Here is a 19,699-nt window from a genome sequence, read left to right as displayed (position 1 = left end):
GACTGTGAGTACGGATTACCCTTAAATAAATACTGCAATTGGACCCTCTCTCTCCTGTGTGTGTTCCGTGACAGTGCGGGCGGAGCAGGACGTGCCGGCGGCCAGGGCGGAGCAGGACGTGCGGGCGGCCAGGGCGGAGCAGGACGTGCGGGCGGCCAGGGCGGAGCAGGACGTGCGGGCGGCCAGGGCGGAGCAGGACGTGCGGGCGGCCAGGGCGGAGCAGGACGTGCGGGCGGCCAGGGCGGAGCAGGACGTGCGGGCCAGGGCGGAGCAGGATGTACGTCCAATGCTAGACCAAAACCTAGAAAAATCTAGCATCCTCAGAAATGATAAGCTACATTAGGCTTAGTAGCACTACCATTACTTCAAGATCGAGATAAAACTGTTATATATACTTATTAAAATTCATATAACTGAATCATGAATAACCAGTGTTTTGAGAACATTTACCTCAGGATGTGTTGCTCGATGAAGTGTTGCTTGTTTCTTTCAATCTTGAAGAAACAAAATGCCGCGAAGCTCACTCCCACGGAGTGAAGAAGAGGTGGAGTTACGAGGCTTCTCAGACAGTTGAAGTGTCCAATGGAGTTACGAGATTTGCTCTCAAGCTATTTTCAACACTTTAGATTGGTTAAAAATTTGTACAAATAACAGACCCACGTGGGGACTGACCAATTGCATCGATTTGTGAAAAAATCAGAAATTGACTAAATTTGGACATACGAGGTTTCCGCCCGACAGCGACAATATATATTAAACCAAAAACTTTCATATTTTTATACAACCACAATAATAAATAAAAAATTAACCTAATTATCCATTTGTTTTCTGACGGAACACATGGATCAGCGGTCCACATTTTGATTGACAGCCGTCACAACCTACTAGTGACTGTGTCTACTCCTTTCTTCTCAACCATTGGATAGGATTTAAAAAACGGCTGTTGTATTTGTACTTCTGACGAAGCGCTGTTAAATATAGGTGGAAAGCTATGCCGCAAAAAGAATAAATAAAATGCTTTCTTAAAAAGGCAAAAGAACGCATGAACGCTTTCTTAATATGATAATTAAAAACCAAAAGACTGATGAAAATGCGGGACATTTTCTCAATATGCGACGTGCGGGACAAGGGGTGAAAATGCTGTGCGGTACAACGCAAAGTGGGACGGGTGGTCACCCTATGTGTGGCTATTGTCTACAACTAAAATTTTCACTGTCACAGGCGTTCAGTTGTTTTGCACCAAAAATACCTTCATACAGCCCCCTGGTTTCCTGAATCTTGTTGTTGTATTTTGGATTCTCTGACTTATCTCTTGGATTGCCATTTTTGTCTGTGTTTCCTGCCTTGATTATTTCAACTGTTTACCCAGTGTTTTTTGACCTTTTGCTTGGTTTTTCACTATACGATTGTGGATTACCTTTTCAATAAAACTGCCACCCTTTGCGTCTTTGAGCAGTCTGTTACAGCCTTGCTGCAGCTCGCTCAAACTGTTACCTAATCCAGAGGTGGAAAGTCCAGGGGTCAGAAAGTAAAAGTCCTGCCATATGTTTATTCCACCCATGAACTCAGTCAGCTGATTTCACTAATTAGTTCTATCTCCTGGCTGAAAAACTGTGCTAATTAGCAAATCCAGGTGATTGGAACAAAATACTGAGGAGGACTTTTACTTTCTGAACCTGGACTTTCCACTTCTGCCTAATACCAATAGCAACTCAAATACGGGGTTTTAACTCAAATGATAGTGTTTGAAACGGCAAATTTGAAAGTTCAAATGGATGAGACGGCGGAAAGGTATAATGATTATATTACGGATTAAGAATAATTTCCTTACACAGTGTTATCGTACGGCTTCTGAAGACTTGGAATAAATTGCACAAAATAATGGACTACGTTTATGATGCTTTTTCATGTTATTGTGAGCAGCTGTCCCGAGGGAAACAAAATAAAAACTAAATGATTAAGTGATGATTAAATGGAGACAGTCTATAAAAACAAAAAAACGAATGAATTGCTCTTCTTAAAAATACTGCTTTAGCATACCTGCAGGTTTGTGCTTTTGAACACAGACCAGCTTACAACTTTACAATACATTAATAAATTATATTCTGATTATTTACTAATGGTTTGTTCATGATTAACCATTGTTTAATGAGATAATGATATTAAAACAATTTTGACATGAATACTTCAGTGATTTATAAGTGATAAACAATGTATCAACTAATAACTTGTAAACCCTCTACTAATGATCTGTTTGTTTTATTTCATGATTTACACAGTTTTTATGATAACCTAGAACACATTTGTATATCGTTAGCATACCACTTATTAATCATTTATGCCTGTAGTCATGTTTTGTAAATGATTAGTTTATTATTAACAAATAACTTATAAGTGACTAGTAATGAATTAACAAATAACTTATAAGTGACTAGTAATGAATTAACAAAACAGTCATAAATGTTTGTTTTGTTTTATTTACCTACACGTTCCATGTCTTTCCACAGACCCACAGTAATAATATACAATCTTTTAAAAAAAAATGCAATAACCAAAAACCAAAGAAACAATCCATGAAACCAGCTGAATACTATTTGAAAAACGGTTTAAGATTATCTTTATCTAGATTCAGTTATTGTGCTCCACACCCAAAATAACTCTCTGAGACAGAAAAGTCCAGAAGGCCTTCATTGGATTTCTTTACTTTGAATAACAAAATTAATCCTGATTAATAATAAAATATTTTGTGTAACAGATGCACAGTGATTGATGAGTCATTGAAAAGAAGTCTCATTCACTCTTCAAAATATCCTGTGATTTGAAAGCTCACAATACAACTGACAAAGACAAAAATCTGGCATGTATAGACAAGTTTCCTGAGTGAAATAGGCGGGCCGCCATTAGCCTTTCACTCTGCCAACGACTTCCGGTTGTGTCTGCCAAGCACTTCCGGTTAGCGAGTTAGCGTCTTTTACTGTCTTTGGTTAGCGTTCAGAAAAAGTAAACTATGGATGGTGTTACACGACGACACGGCTCCGGGACATATTGTGCTGTTCGCGGTTGTAACAACTCGTGGCGATTGCTGAATGTTTGGTCGGAAGGAGAATGTTTCGACCATCAACCATCTACAAGGCGCCAATGTGGATGTGCTCCCCCGTATGCGTTGTATGAGAAGCCGAAACCAGATGTTGAATCTCGGAAGTGGCTAGCGGCTTTGAAGTTGAAGAATCCGCCCAAAAGATTGTTTGTTTGTTCTTATCACTTCATTGACAAAAAGCCCACAGAGGAAAACCCTTTCCCGGAACTTTGGTTGGGATACGAGCGACCTCCCCAGCAAAAGAGGCGTAAACTCGACAGAAACACAAGTGACACGCAATCGGATGGTAAGTGTATCTTGATATTTTTCTGGTTAGCTAAAGTTTGCAGCATAAGTTCGACTGTTGATATAGCCTATGTGTCTCTGTCCTGTGTAAGTAGGGTATAAACATTTATAGTTGATGCTGTTTGTCTTTTAGAAGTGTGCATCGAGCCGAAGTTTAAAGATGCTGCAACACAATGGGAGGACCTAACAAAAACTGACCACAGCTACGCGGCAAAGTTGGACCAGGTGAACAAATCGACGCAGACTGGGGGTCAGACTGTGGCTGATGATATGCTCCTGGATGATGATACCTCGCTGCTGTACACAGGACTGCGTCTATTATATTTTTTTACTTTGGTGAAAACGATGTTGCCATTTAGTAAACCATCATGTAGTATTCCTGTTGTTGACCAAATACTGATGACCCTCATGAAACTGAAACTGAACCTTGTGTTAGGGGATGTGGCAAAGCGCTTTAAAGTGTCTAAAGGTGAAGTAAGTAAGGTGATTGCTCACTGGATTGATAAATTGGGTGAGCAGCTTGAACCCATGGTTGCCTGGCTGCCAAGAAGTGTTATTCGTGCTAACATGCCACCATCCTTTAAAAAGAACCACCCCCAGACCACTTGCATCATCGATTGTGCTGAGACGGCTATTCAGAGAGCTACTAACCTTAACTGTAGGAGTGCCACTTTCAGTCATTACAAGGGAACCAATACTGCCAAATACCTTGTTGCTGTGTCACCTCATGGGCTGATAATGTTTATATCAGAGGCCTATGCTGGTAAAAGCAGTGATAAGTTCATCACTATAAACAGTGGGTTTCTGGAGGCCCTAAGGCCTGGTGATGAGGTAATGGCTGACAGGGGTTTCACGATTCGAGATGTACTACATGAAAGGAAGGTGAAATTGAATATTCCTGCCTTTACCCACAAGCGTGGTCAATTGACCAATGAGGAGGTAACGCGCACTAGACGAGTGGCCAATGTCCGTATACATGTGGAGAGGGCAATCCGAAGACTTAAAGTCTTCAAAATTCTGTCCCAAACTGTCCCCATCTCCATGGCCCCGAGGTTGGATAAGATTCTTATCATATGTGCTGCTTTAGCAAACATGAGGTCCAGACTCATCCGACTGCCACATGAGGTGTAAGTCCCTATGAAAAGTAAAACCTGGGTTACCTGCAGGCTTTTTTTTTTTAATTTTACATATTCCTTTTTATATATATATGGTAATACTTTATTTTAAGGATCAGAAATTAGACACTAATTAATGACTAATAACTGCATTTGTAAGTAACTAGTTATGTACTTGTATGCCTTTACAAGCTATTTATAAGGCCTTTATTGGCTGTTGTCTATTTCTGCTAGTAAGACAGTGTTTCTCTGCTAATTTAAATGTCTGTTGAAATGCCCATTCTATATTTATTTCATACTTATAAGCTACAACAGCCAATAAAGGCCTTATAAATAGCTTGTATATATATATAAAAATTTCAGCTAGAAAAACCTTGTGTAAATGTATTATTGTACCCTTTCTGGTGTTGTGATTGATAAGCCAAAACAGAGTTTTAACTAAGAAAAACTTGTGTGAGTGCTATTCTTTTTCTTGTATTGTAAATATTGACACATGACAATAAATTTGTTTTTTGAGAAAAAATGAATACATTTTATTTACCCCATTTTCATAACAAAGGGACAATTTCATTAAGTTTAATTAATAACAAATAATTATATACAAGTTTTATAACAATTTTTATAATTAAATAAAAACAAAGTAAATACAGGAAAAAATCTCAAAATATTACAAAAAGAAAAAGACTGGAATAAAATAATACATAAAATAAATAAATAAAGATAAATGATAAGTGACTGATATAAAAATAAATAAGAGAATTAATTTAAAATTAATTAAATAAATCAGTTTGATAAAAAATAAATAAAAGCTAGAAAGGATGTGTCACCAATTTGTGACAACAGGGGACAAGGGGTTAAAAAAGGAATGACTAATCAACCCAGTACACATAAGCAGGTCATGCTGATTTGACAACATTCATGTATCTGGAGCACAACTCCAGCCTTCCATCATCGAAGTCATCGACAACTTTTGGCAACATGTGGGTGAAATAGAAGGAGTGCAGCCTTGAGATATGTCCCTCAACAAAGGTTTGGTTGTAGAGCACGTTGAGCTGCAGACATTCAGTGTTACTCCAAATCACCAACAAGGCTTGCCGTAGGCCTGTGCAGTGCATGCCCAGTTGCACCTGCATGTAATATCCCTTTGGCCCATTGAAGGACAGATGGAAGTCCCCTGTGGGCATGCATTTGATCTCACTGCTTTTAGCAGCAAGTGCTTCAGTAAGGGACTGGTTTTTGACTAAGACAGGGCACTTGATCTCCAGTAGTGTGTCTCTGTTCATGACACCATCCGGACTCGCAGCAAGCCATGGCTCACTCGGGCAAACCACCAAACCTTTCACATCGATGTCATGACCTTGGTCTTGCAGGTATTGCCTGGCGTGCTCTTCACCCTCTGCTCCTTGCCGGGTTGCCGCGTTACCGTGAAAGGTAGGATGGAGGTGTTCAGACAAGAATTTGTCTGGTGCTGTGGTAGCCCGAACTGGCACATTCTTGGCTGTGCTTGCTGTTATCCGTACCCGTCGCATGTCATGCCACAGTTGTTCCCTGCTCTGTTCTTTTGTGTGCTGCTCAATGTACATAAATTGGGTTGTGGTCATGTCAATGTATGTGGTGTAGAATGCCCTACATTTCTCACATTCAAGTTGTGTGTTGTGATCACCATGATGTAGGGGCAGTGGAGCTTTTGATGTCTCGGCAGACTGAGCAGGGAGGCTGGTGTTAAAAGTGAGCTGCATTAGTCCACTGCCAGGTGCAGTAAAAAGTGCCGCTATTGGTGTGGAGAGACAGTAATTTTGCCATTCTTCCAGTGTCTCATGGACTTTTACCTTGCGACTAGGTGTAGAGACTATGCTGGAGGAGGATGCCTGTGATGCTGGTTGGTATAGATTATTTCTGCTGTGTCTTCGGAAAGACACATCTCTGATTTTTTGCTGCCCAGTATTGCTTTTTGTCCCGGCATTCCAGCAATTCTGCACATCAGTGCAGGCAAGCCCTGTCTTCCCTTGCCTCACAGCATTTTCTACCTGCAGACAGATAGAAACAAAATCACACACTTTTTAAATAATGGTTTGAGCATCACAGCACAATTGACTTCTTTTAGAGACAACATTTTGTAAATCAAAATAACAAGGGTATGATGAAGGTAGAGCGTTTTTGTTACTTTTCAAAACAATTATTGAGCTGGGCCTGCAGCCATCAACATCAATGTTTAACCCCTTAATGCCTGAATTTATTTAGACTTATATAAAAAAAATCTGGAAAAATATGAAAAGAATAAAAGAATATATAATTAAATATTAAATAAATAAATAACATTTAATAAAGTGATAAATGATAAGTGAGTAATATAATTTTTTTTTTAAAAGCAAATAAATAAAATAAACAAGTTTGATAAAAATAAATAAAATAAACAAAAGCCAGAACGGTTTAAAAGTATCGTTCCTAGTGTTTGTTTTATATTGGTCTGTGATTGGTTCACACACCAACCGCATTATATATCATTAGATAGGCTAAAGTAACATTTCTCTGTTTTGCGGTAAAATGCTATAGATTTGCACTCAAATACGGAAGGCTTATCATTCGCGGAAGTCAACAGTCTACTCATTATTACGCAGACGAATGTCAGCTTTTTCATAGAAAAAAAAGTAAGTTAATACCTTTGTCCATTCCGAAGCTAATAATAGATATGTCAGGGGTGCGCACTTTGACGCTCTAGCGTCAGTCGACTTTAAAGGGTTAAAGCATGCTTTTAGTGCAGGCAGGCTAGAGGGGATTACTTTTTATTTTTATTAGTCTTCGTGTTCTGTTATAGATTAACACACGGATACATACAAACATCTTAATACAAGCATAAGATAGGCTAACGTACCTTCCAAAGCACGGCGGCTGCATGGCTACAGGAACGTCCAGGTCCGGCGATACAGGTACAGCCTGCAGTCTCCACATCTCCCGTCTTGGTAACCAAAACCCAGGCGTTATGCGCTGAATTATTAACGGACTGGCTTGGTTGAACATCGGCCTTTAGATAAATTAAACTGCCCATATCGTGTAAAAGTACACAGCCCACTTTGTCGGAATGGAGGTACTGAAACGCCTCTGAGCTTTTCAGGTTATTAATTGCATTCCCATCCACCGCCATGGAATCAATAAAATAAGAAAAAATCTTGGATGTTGTGATGCTGGGCCATATCGACATGTTGTCCGCCCATGATGTTACCTTACTTGGATGCGGAATGGTCAAAACACCATTTTTAACCAGATTTTCGGTTGAATGTTGCCATTCCAAAGCCATGTTTACACCACTACTCCGAACACTACCGGAAGTTCTTGGCAGAAACAGGAAGTAAACCGGAAGTGCCCGGGAAACTTGTCTATAACCCGTAAATAAATTGTTCACTCCTTTGAAATTACATGTAAGTTCATGCCATGGCTTTATAAAACAAAGCCCTGGAGGCTGATGAAGGGCTGGCGGATCTGGAGACACCGGCTCAGGGACAGACACCGGCTCCAGTGTGTGCGTAGCCCACACACACCACATGGCTGTGACCATAATGGCCAGTGTCGCGGTCACTGTGGGCTCAGGCGGCGCATACCTGGCGTGAACCGTCTCTGGGCTGGAAGGGACCAGCGGCGCAGGAAGCTCTGGGCTGGACGGGGCCAGCGGTGCAGGAAGCTCTGGGCTGGACGGGGCCAGCGGCGCAGGAAGCTCTGGGCTGGACGGGACCAGCGGTGCAGGAAGCTCTGGGCTGGACGGGACCAGCGGCGCAGGAAGCTCTGGGCTGGACGGTCCAGCGGCGCAGGAAGCTCTGGGCTGGACGGGACCAGCGGCGCAGGAAGCTCTGGGCTGGACGGGACCAGCGGCGCAGGAAGCTCTGGGCTGGACGGGACCAGCGGCGCAGGAAGCTCTGGGCTGGACGGGACCAGCGGCGCAGGATCAGCGGGCTCTGGCGCAGGATCAGCGGGCTCTGGCGCAGGATCAACGGGCTCTGGCGCAGGATCAGCGGGCTCTGGCGCAGGATCAGCGGGCTCTGTAGGACTGACAAGATGCATTGGCTCGGCAGAGGCCATGACAGGACGAGACTCTGGAAGAGTAGGTACAGCGTGGCCCTCGTGTTCTTCTTCCACAGTAAAAGCAGAGCCACTCAGTTGCAATTAGGGATGCATCGATCCGATATTCAGTATCGGTATCGGCTCCGATATTGCCATTTTTGCCAGATCGGGTATCGGTCAGACGAGGCCGATCCAAATCCGATTTTGTGCGTATAATATTCTGTGCTATTGTTAAGCCCCACAAAAGGCACAAAAACATTATAAAGCACCATAAAGTTGTCGTGCACTATATTATAAGTGTTCGGAAGCCATTATATAGTATAATGTGAGATAGAAATGAATATTTAAGTAATTAAATTCAAGATCACGTACACTTTTCCCTCCGCTGCGGCTGTCAGTCATTCTCCATTCAGTATCAAGCAGCGCGTCGCGTTCGGTTACGACAGTCAACACGATGAAAAACTCTCTCCAAGATGATTCAAAGTTACTATAATTATACTTGATCTGTAGATAAAGGGCTATGGTTTTGCATTAAACAACTTTATCTTGCTGGACTTTATTGCTGTACCTTAATCATGTTAACGTTACTTTCTACCGGGTGTCTCACAACACTGGAGAGTAGAGTCAGAGCATTATAATTGTTCTTCACGCGCAGAGTAACTGACATTTAAAACTGTTTAAAGAAAATGCACTGTTTAAAGAAACTATTGCATAGATAGATAGATACTGTATAATACACTACGCATCAATATGACTTTCCTTTGTGATTTGAACTTTTCAATGCGGAATCGAAGCGCTGCGCGCTGTGACTCGTGTTGCTTCATGCGCATCATTCTGCGCTCGCGATGCGCATAAGCGCTGTGTGCCACACTGTATTGGGGCCTTTCATATCATAATACAGTGACGCAATGAACGATTATTTCTGTTCTGTCCTATCTATCATATGTTGCTGCCTCATTAAACCGCTGTGCTATACATTTAAAACAGGTCTCAATTTTATAGTAGGCCTATGCTATATATAAAATAATTAATCTTTTTGATTTTTGTTATCTTGTTTTTCATGAATGTATTTTACAACAATACAAAGAGCAATGTGTAACGTTTTACCAAATTTAGTGTTACACTTATTCTCATATTTGTTCCCCACTAAATGTTTTTTTCATGTTCAGATTTAATACAATTATTGTGCACTTGTGATTTTTTTAGGCTAAATTTTACTGCTGAATTATCCACTAATCTAGTTTATAATAGCATTTTTGTCACAGATTATGATCATATTTTTTTTATTTGTTGTTTTTCTTTATAATGAAGTTGTCTGTATTAAGTAGATTGTGTTTAACACAAAATAGTGATTATCAGTTCAACACACACAGAGTTATAGAAATTCTACTTGATTAAAAATAAAAAACTGTGCTGGTATCGGATTGGTATCGGTATCGGTCGATACTCAGAATGTTTGGTATCGGATCGGATCGATTCTGAAAAAAATGGTATCGTTGCATCCCTAGTTGCAATGCAAGTTCGATGTAAAACCCAAGGCTCCAATTAGGATCGTGCAATGGCATGACTGAACTGAGTGGCTCAGATAGCCCCCCTCTAAAAAAGATCATGAGGCATACCTCGTCCATGCCTGTCAAGTGAGACAGATCAAGAAAGTCCAGGACATATTCCTCTATACTGCGGTCTTCTTGTCGGAGACCCAGAAGTCTTACTGCTGGATCCATATTTTTATGGTCGGCTGTTCTGTCACGGTGTATGCAGGCTGAAGAAGAGGAGGACAGCAGAGGGCTTCAATGCAAGAGTTTAATTACAAACTATAATCCAAAACGGTATCAACAGGCAGATATAGCCTCCACATACAACTAAATACAATTAACAGCCGACACAGACAGAATGAACAGAAGGAACTAAATACAGACACAAATGAACACTAACAAGGTGAAGACAGGTGACACAGATGATGAGGACGATGAACAGGTGGATGATTGAGGGAGTGAGTTCAGGTGTGAAGACACAAGGGATTCTGGGAAGTGTAGTGCAGACTTAGACAGACAGGTGCAGACGAAGACTGTGACAGCAGCGTTGTAAAGTTTCTGGTATTCTGTGACCTTTGTTTATAGTTTTGTCTTGTTTCTATTTCCTCTGCTCAGACTGGATTTCCTCCATGCGTGTATTTTTTTTCTAACTAGACTATTTTTGTTTAATCTATTTTGATTAATAGTTGTTGTTCCTTGTGTACTGTAATGTATATATTTTTTCAAAATACTTTACGTTTTTTGTCTTATTTATTTTTTTAAACTAAAGTTTATTTAAACCCTACAGTGAATGTACAAAGTACAGACAGAACAGCATGTTTTATCACTGTACACGTTTTGTAGTAACCAAAAATCCAAAAGTAAAATGTTTTAAAATGACTTGCACAATTGGCTGTTGTTTTCTTATACTTAGAAAATAATTGATTACTTAAAAGCATGTAAGGTCAAATAATGTAAAATGCTACAGTAAAATGGTTTGATATGAGTTGTGTATACTGTATGGGACGTCCTCTATAGAAACTGACCATTAGTTTTTTCTACTTATTAGAAATTAGGTCTTTATAGGCCTCTGAAGTCTAATATGACATATCTCCAAATGCTACAGTAAAATGGTTTGACATGAGTTGTGCCCACTGTATGGGATGTCCGCTATAGAAACTGACCATTCATTTTTTCTACTTATTATAAATGAGGTCTTTATAGGCCTCTGAAGTAGTAAAATGTGACATATCCAAAATGCTACAGTAAAATGGTTTGATATGAGTTGTGTATACTGTATGGGACGTCCCCTATAGGAACTGACCATTCGTTTTTCTACTTATTAGAAATGAGGTCTTGATAGGCCTTTGAATTAGTAAAATGTGACATATCTCCAAAATGCTACAGTAAAATGGTTTGATATGAGATGTGTATACTGTATGGGACGTCCCCTATAGAAACTGACCATTGTTTTTTTCTACTTATTAGAAATGAGGTCTTGATAGGCCTCTGAAATCTAATAATGTGACATATCTCCAAAATGCTACAGTAAAATGATTTCAAATGTGGTGTATATACTGTATAGGACGTCCCCTATTGATAGCTAAATGTTTAAACTAAACGTCTCCATTACTTTTTTAACTTATTAGAAATACGTTTTTTTTTATAGGTGTTTAAAGTAGAATAATGTATAGAAAAGTAGAAGAAAAAGAAAGAAAAAAAGAAACAGAAAAAAGAAAGAAAGAAAGAGAAAAAAAGAAAAAAGAAAGGATAAAAATAAAGAAAAAAACACATATTAGACTGATAGATAGATAGATAGATAGATAGATAGATAGAAAGAATAAAAGAAACAGAAAAAAAAGAAATAAAAAGAAAAAAGAAAGACAGATCGATAGAACGATAGAGAAAAGAAAGATAGATAGATAGATAGATAGATAGATAGATAGATAGATAGATAGATAGATAGATAGATAGATAGATAGATAGATCTGGGCAACTCAAATGCTCTGAGAGCGCGTTCTCTCCATGTACCATATTTATAGTAATAGGCGCACACGCTTTTTTTTTTGGTGGCTGGCTTGACCGTGTATTTTCAAACCACGGCTGGCGCACCTGCGTGTGCGCTACAAACCAGTACGTAGGCAGCGTTTCCCCCTATTTTCTCAACTGTGTTTGAATAAAATATAAATAAAAGTATTTGTACAACTCTCTAAATTAAATAACCAAAGATATGAGGACATTAGACGTTATAGCCTACTCCACTAAACTGGATGACTCGACATGGCCAATGCTGCAGCTCGCCTGACGAAGTTTTCTTCAAGTAAGCATATGCTTCCTCTTTGTTCCACTTGTGAATGGCCTCGGGTGTAGTTTTGACATATTTTTGTGTTTTATTTGTGAAAGTTCACATATATGAACGGTGTTGTCTGTGATTGCCGACCCCAGAGGGTTAACAGCTCAGCAAGCACAATATGATATCAAATTCTTTGGCGTAGGCCCCGTCCGTAGCTCGTATTCCGAGGGTACGGAATCTGCATATCCTGCCTGAAGACGAAGGCAGGGGCGCAGCCGACCCCCCGGAGTTACAGGAAGGGACCATCCTGGTGGTGGTGTTGAGGATGGAGGAGAAGGGACATCTTGGTGGTCCTGGGGAGGATGGAGGTGCATGGAAGCGTCAGCATCTGCGAACTCAAACGTGTAAGTTTCAATCTTTTATACTATGAGTATTTAGAGCATGATTGGATAAAGAGAAAGTAATCAGTGACGTAACGATTGAGTCTTCCCGGCAGAACTTGCGCTAAAGCTTTCATTTTTTGTTTGTTGAAACCATTGAAGTGTTGCAGCTGTTGACATTGCTCACCTGCTTCTGTGGCAGATGTGGACGGCTCTGGGGCATGAGATGTGGATGCAGGGCGGCTCTGGGGCATGAGATGTGGATGCGGACGGCTCTGGGGCATGAGATATGGATGACTCTGGGGCATGAGATGTGGATGCGGACGGCTCTGGGGCATGAGATATGGATGACTCTGGGGCATGAGATGTGGATGCAGGGCGGCTCTGGGACATGAGATGTGGATGCAGACGGCTCTGGGGCATGAGATGTGGATGCGGACGGCTCTGGGGCATGAGATATGGATGACTCTGGGGCATGAGATGTGGATGCGGACGGCTCTGGGGCATGAGATGTGGATGCGGACGGCTCTGGGGCATGAGATATGGATGACTCTGGGGCATGAGATGTGGATGCGGACGGCTCTGGGGCATGAGATGTGGATGTGGACGGCTCTGGGGCATGAGATGTAAATGTGGACGGCTCTGGGGCATGAGATGTGGACGGCTCTGGGGCATGAGATGTGGATGTGGACGGCTCTGGGGCATGAGATGTGGATGTGGACGGCTCTGGGGCATGAGATGTGAATGTGGACGGCTCTGGGTCATGAGATGTGGATGCAGACGGCTCTGGGGCATGAGATGAGGATGCAGGGCGGCTCTGGGGCATGAGATGTGGATGTGGATGGCTCTGGGTCATGAGATGTGGATGCGGACGGCTCTGGGGCATGAGATGTGGATGTGGACGGCTCTGGGGCATGAGATGTGAATGTGGACGGCTCTGGGTCATGAGATGTGGATGCAGACGGCTCTGGGGCATGAGATGAGGATGCAGGGCGGCTCTGGGGCATGAGATGTGGATGTGGATGGCTCTGGGTCATGAGATGTGGATGCGGACGGCTCTGGGGCATGAGATGAGGATGCAGGGCGGCTCTGGGGCATGAGATGAGGATGCAGGGCGGATCTGGGGCATGATATGTGGATGCAGGGCGGCTCTGGGGCATGAGATGTGGATGTGGACGACTCTGGGGCATGAGATGAGGATGCAGGGCGGCTCTGGGGCATGATATGTGGATGCAGGGCGGCTCTGGGGCATGATATGTGGATGCAGGGCGGCTCTGGGGCATGAGATGTGGATGTGGACGACTCTGGGGCATGAGATGAGGATGCAGGGCGGCTCTGGGGCATGATATGTGGATGCAGGGCGGCTCTGGGGCATGATATGTGGATGCAGGGCGGCTCTGGGGCATGAGATGTAGATGCGGATGGCTCTGGGGCATGGGATGTGGATGGCTCTGGGGCATGAGATGTGGATGCAAGTGCGATGTATAAATACAGTACCTGTGCATTCAAAGGAAACGTTTTCCAGCCTCCGACTCGTGCAAAGGTGTTTGTGTTCTTCACAATGGTGTCCACCACAGAGCCTGTGAAGAAGAGCTGAAATAGCTCCAAAGGGGAATAGACCCAGTCCATTACAAGCTGCGCTCCTGGGTTTCGTTTTTGTAAGGAAATATGGTAGCTGTCAGCATTTGGGACTGCTGTTTCCTTAGTTCTGCCACTAGGGCTGCGTTTACACTTGGCATTAACATGCGACCTGTATCTGGATGTTGTCCACATACACATTGAAAAGACGAGTGTAAACGCGCTTCTGATCGGAATGTTATCCGATCAGCGTGTCCAGTTTCGGAGGTAGTCGAGGACACATTGTGATCGGATCTCAGTGTAATGTAAACGCAATCCAGCCGTCGTGTCTGCATTCACAGGTGGACGTCATTTAAATCCCCGCCCAGTCTCCCCACGTGGCTGTCAGAAAATAATGGCCAGATGCAGTTTAGACGATAAATAAAATTAATTTGAACCTTACAATAAACGTCAATATTTAAAACAGTTTATTTAGACTTACATGACACTGTGTCATTTTTCATTTTAATTGTGCAACATTATCTGAACGAGGCGATCGCCTGTACAATCACAGCTGTGAGTCATGAGATCTTAATGAAGAGCGTGCGCTGCTATGCCAAAGGAATAATGGGAATAAACTTTAAAACAATTATGTTTTAAATGTTGAATGTTTTTATTGTTTCAGCATGTTTATTAATCTCCCATTTCTGTTAATATAGTCATTGCACGCTATAAACTTAAACCCAGATAATCGATGATGTGACTTATATGGTTATTTTTGTATGATCAACTCTGGAAATATTCCTTCATTTTAAAAACGTAATTTGATTTAAGGATGGAGAATGCACAGGAAACTAAAGTGAGTGAGTGAAAGCAATTGGGACATTGCTTCATTTTTATAATCTTTACTCTTATTGGTGTCGTGCTACAGACTTCATTTAAATATTAAGCAGGAAACAGAAATCCGATCGGTTATTCAGATACAGAGGCTACTTAATATGAACAAATGTAAACGCACGGGGTCCTGATTGGCTAATGATCCGATCTGCTTGATCGGATCACGGTGATCGCATGATAACGCCAAGTGTAAACGCAGCCTAGATGTCATGTTACTCACCTGTGGTCTCTCGTGTGTGTAATCATCTTCACCTGCACCTTGTTTCTTTTAGCTCTGTCTTTGTTCTCCCCTGTTGGCCTTTGTATGAGATGTCTACCTGGCGCCTTGAGTTTTGTAGGATTTTTTAAAACCCTGTGAAATAGTAAGGCTTTTTTGTTTAAGGTATTTAACCCTCTGGGGACCAAGGTGTTTTTGGGGTCCTTGAGATGTTTTGACATGACCTGATATTTGTAATTTTTTCAGTTGCTTATAAACATATTAATGGCAAAGGTGTAATTACACTCTATTTAGCACGAACATGACTATCATAATATGTGAGCAACATGTATGTACATGTTTGAATTTTTGAGAGAATATTATTTATGCGTGGTTATTCAAAAAACTCAAACTTAAATTTTCTGATATAAGACCACAAACGACCAACTTCACATATTCCCACAATACTTTTGACTAAAGGATGTTGTCGGCTAGAGTGTTTACTTTAAAATGATCTGAAAATCATCCGGGCTAATCGTTCACATTAAACAATAGATTGATTTAAATTTTGTAAGACACTTTTTGTTTGTAAAGGCAAAATGCAGGTGGGTGTGAATGATCCAACAAGGTCATGAATAATGTCCTAATTCACACCTGAAGACAAAGACCTGCTAATGCTGCATACTAATGAGCCTTTCACTCCCAGAATGCAAAGACAACACACACATACACACACACATATATATATATATATATATATATATATTACTAGAATTGGTTCAGAGTTGGAAACATCTTGAAAAAAAGTTTTTTTTCCCACAAACTGTGTATGCTTGCAAATTGTATAATATCCAAGGTAAACATTTCTAGTAATTGTGCAGTTAATTCTCATTCGTATTTTCAGAAAGTTTGGGAATATGTAGGCTATCCTCTCCCCAAATTTGTCACTAATAAAACACAACAATAATTTAAAGAGAAGGCTTATATTGACCTTTTAAGATTTTGTTTGCACCTTGTAAATTAGGTTTTGATGTGGCAGTGAAAACTTTATAATCTATCCAAAACGAAATGTTGTCTTTCATATTTTGTCTGTAACATATCGCCTTTTATAATATATATTAGGGCATAAATGTTAATTTGCAGTTTAATATGTTGCTTATACAAAGACATTTTATTTCAATGTATTCAGTCGATTTTTACTCATCTCAGTAGGCAATATAGATAGTTTCATTCACACACAGACACGCGCGAGCTGTAGTAAATAACAGCATGTAGGCCTATCTTTGCCGTTCATTCATTCAAACACAGAAATGCGATTCAAATTTAAACAGTCTTTTGCGGTTTACAGACACCATTTCATATCGCGATTAGAACAAAGCACTTACTGATCTGCAGCTGGATCCGTTGTTAGGCTACTCCAGCACGTTTGAGGTAAAATTTCCAGGATTATCACGATATTATTATTCCTCAAAGTGAGTGTGTTTTCCAGCTGTTGTGGGCGTTGACTGGTTTGCATGTGTTGCTTAGATCATCTGCGTTTGAATAGCGCGCGCTCTCCATGGGCGTGTCACATTAGCAGAGTAATGAGGTGCCAGAACGATAATGAGAACGGCTGATCTCTCTCTCTTTTTATATAGATTACATAGACAGAGAATATTTGTTTTAGTTTTGAATTAGATAATTTAAAACTACACACTTAAATGATTATAGAGATATATATCTCATGTCTGAGTGAATAGTATTCGCTGAGTTTTGTTTAAGTTTAGAGACGTGCTTCAGAAAAAAAGTTCACGGAGACGGAGAGGCAGAAAGCACACCCTGTTTACTTTCTTTATTTTACAAAAGCACAATGTTTTATTTTGATTTTAAGTGAACCCATAAATAAGAAGACATTTAACAGTTTATTTTTTCATATTTCTTAAGCCTGTATGACAAAAAATGATGGGAGTATTTTAAGTCTATTTTGCTGCTATGTGAAAAAAAACGAGGAAAACGCGCCGGCGCGTTTTTGGTCCCCAGAGGGTTAAAGAAGTTCTCTTGCATATGTTTATTTTTCCCTTCTGCTCCATTTCTGAATGGAGCAGAAGGGTTCCCTTTCGAAGGGAACTCAACAATACGTCATCAACGCTTTGGGGAAACGCCTCAGGTTTGACAGGTGTCTGAATTTAAGTATCAACTCACAGCAAATCATCCTGACCGGCGACAGCCCGTGGATCATCAGCTTGAATGATGAGCGCGCAACCTGGATGTATAAAAAGGGCGCCTTGAAACCGTAACAACATCTTTTCGTCTTCAGGGACTGTTTTGTCTGTCTAAGAGTGTCTTTTTGAGTAAAAGAAAAAATGAAACGTGCAGAGAAGAGGGATTCTTTCCGCAAGTGATCTGTATTTTTCTATGTACATTTCTGAAATGCATTTTCTGTAAAGCTGCTTTGAAACAATATGTATTGTGAAAAGCACTATACAAATAAATTTGAATTGAATTGAATTGAAAGTGTGCCGACCCGTGTCCTAGATATCTGACACCGGAGGACTAACACGATCTGAGCGTTTTCTGCCTCGGAGAAGAGCACTCGTCTGTCCCACTTCTTGAGGGAAGTGGGAACGGCATCTGAACCCCACGGTTTCGGTCCCGCTCGGGCTGAGGCTCAATGACGCTTGGGCTCTCAGAGGGAGCTGGCAGATCAGCTGGAGAGGGGCGTTAACCTAGCGGATGATCTGTCAGCTGACGAGGGTGAGTTGCAGCTCGATGTAGAGGAGGATGTTCTGTCTCTTTCTGACAGATCTGCAACTGGTTCTCTTCGGGCCGGGCAGGAGTCGGCTGCTGATGATGTTAGTCTTGTTGAGACTGAACCATCTCAGCCCTCTTGCCCAGTGTACGCTGAGTTGGTGGACGTTATGGGGCGTGCCTCCAACAGATTGCAGCTGGAGTGGAGGCGTGTTCGGGAGGAACCTACTCGTGGTATTTTGGACGATCAGTTCCTCCCCACCCGTAAGCCACCGGCTCGGACGAGCCTTCCATTCCTTCCCGATCTCTACTCTGAGATCGAGAAGGCATGGAAGAACCCGTTCTCTGCGCGCCTTTTTCTACATCAGCGGGCTAGTTTCGCTGCTGTGGAGGGGGCCGTGGAGCACGGGTACGTGTCGATGCCGCCAGTGGACGAGACGTTAGCAAACTATCTCGCCTCTGGTCGGCCATCGTCACTGGGAGCTCCGACCCTGCCATCCAAGCCACTTAAAACAACGTCACGCTTGAATGGCAGAGCATACACGGCAGCAGGTCAGGCAGGTGCGGTTCTGCACACCCTCGCGGTCCTTCAGGCCGGCTTGTCCCCTGACGCGGTCACAGAGCCGCACCACAGATTTGGCTCTCCGGGCCACCAAACAGTCCGCTGTTTCCATCGGTCGTGCGATGGCGGCCATGGTGGCCACGGAGAGGCATCTGTGGCTCAACCAGGCTGACATCGGGGAGAAAGAAAAAACCTTCCTCCTCGATTCGCCGGTTTTGCCCTCCGAGCTTTTTGGACCCTCTGTCGAGACGGTGGTCGATAAGTTCAGGGAGGCGAGTGCGCGCTCTGCGGCGTTTAAGAGCTGCATACCGCGGAGGTCCTCGGCCCAGCCCAGGCATGCGGGAGGGCCTGGTCCGTCGTGGTCTGAGGATCACAGACAGACCCAGAGGGCCAGTGTCGCTTCCCGTGCACCCCCTCCTCCTGCGAGAGGGACCAGGGCGCGCAGGAGGTGTAACTCCTGCGGGAGGCAGGATCTCAGGGAGGTGATCCAGAGGAAGAATTCTCAGAGCGAACGTTAGACCTTGGGTCCCAACTTTTAGATGCGTCTTCTGTCACAATGTATTATGACAGGCACCTCCCTTTCAAGCTATCTCCCACTTTCTGTGGTTACAGGCCTCATTAGGCCTTTCTGAAGGTAGCCCCACATTGTGTGACTATCAGTTTAGAGGCCTCTGCGGCCTTCCTGAATACGAGCTCCCGCTTACAATATGAAATAAAGGCTATATTGTTCTCGTCTCTATTTTTAAATTATGATTCTATTTTTCTGTCCTAAACAATGTTTTATAGTAGCCTATTTCATATGTGAATTGACATTAACACCGCTTACATTTCGGCAATACATACGGCAATAGCTGCTGTTTTGCACAATGTCCCTCTGCGCCACCTGGCAGTCATTTCGCGAATGACTTTGAAATGCGACTGGATTATTTTTACCGCGGTAGTTTTGCCGCGGTGGCTGGCGCGGCGGTAATAGGCATTCTGGTTGAGTACCATCTGTATGTTGGCCAAATAAGTAAATATGAC

The 19,699-nt window shown here is 42.2% G+C and overlaps 3 protein-coding genes across 3 annotated transcripts in view; 2 read left to right on the top strand and 1 right to left on the bottom strand.

The window, feature by feature from the left end:
* The window catches only part of LOC307004726 (uncharacterized protein), a 284,714-nt gene that overhangs the window by 177,497 nt on the left and 87,518 nt on the right, over nt 1-19,699 (top strand). The window lies entirely within an intron of this gene.
* LOC307004709 (uncharacterized protein) lies at nt 2,887-4,887 on the top strand. The gene is made up of 2 exons (XM_079624117.1): nt 2,887-3,383; nt 3,516-4,887. The coding sequence occupies exons 1-2, from the start codon at nt 3,008-3,010 to the stop codon at nt 4,511-4,513; spliced, it is 1,374 nt and encodes a 457-aa protein (XP_079480243.1). The 5' UTR covers nt 2,887-3,007; the 3' UTR covers nt 4,514-4,887.
* Nucleotides 5,238-7,807, bottom strand: LOC307004707 (uncharacterized protein). Its single transcript, XM_079624115.1, has 2 exons — nt 7,370-7,807; nt 5,238-6,524 (listed from the first exon to the last, which is right to left on the bottom strand). Exons 1-2 carry the CDS (start codon nt 7,790-7,792, stop codon nt 5,394-5,396), a joined length of 1,554 nt encoding a protein of 517 aa, XP_079480241.1. The 5' UTR covers nt 7,793-7,807; the 3' UTR covers nt 5,238-5,393.

The sequence above is a fragment of the Phoxinus phoxinus genome (genome assembly GCF_949152265.1).
Source record: "Phoxinus phoxinus genome assembly, chromosome: 9".
Lineage (NCBI taxonomy): Eukaryota > Metazoa > Chordata > Actinopteri > Cypriniformes > Leuciscidae > Phoxinus > Phoxinus phoxinus.
Note: the sequence above shows the minus strand (reverse complement) of the source record. Positions and strands in the feature narration are given on the sequence as shown.

Bases quoted from the DNA above. Each gene is read 5' to 3' on its own strand.
- LOC307004709 (XM_079624117.1), top strand. From the start codon at position 3,008: ATGGATGGTGTTACACGACGACACGGCTCCGGGACATATTGTGCTGTT. The intron at 3,384-3,515 runs GTAAGTGTATCT...TTTGTCTTTTAG, and splicing joins AAGTGACACGCAATCGGATG to AAGTGTGCATCGAGCCGAAG.
- LOC307004707 (XM_079624115.1), bottom strand. From the start codon at position 7,792: ATGGCTTTGGAATGGCAACATTCAACCGAAAATCTGGTTAAAAATGGT. The intron at 6,525-7,369 runs GTACGTTAGCCT...ATCTGTCTGCAG, and splicing joins CAGCCGCCGTGCTTTGGAAG to GTAGAAAATGCTGTGAGGCA.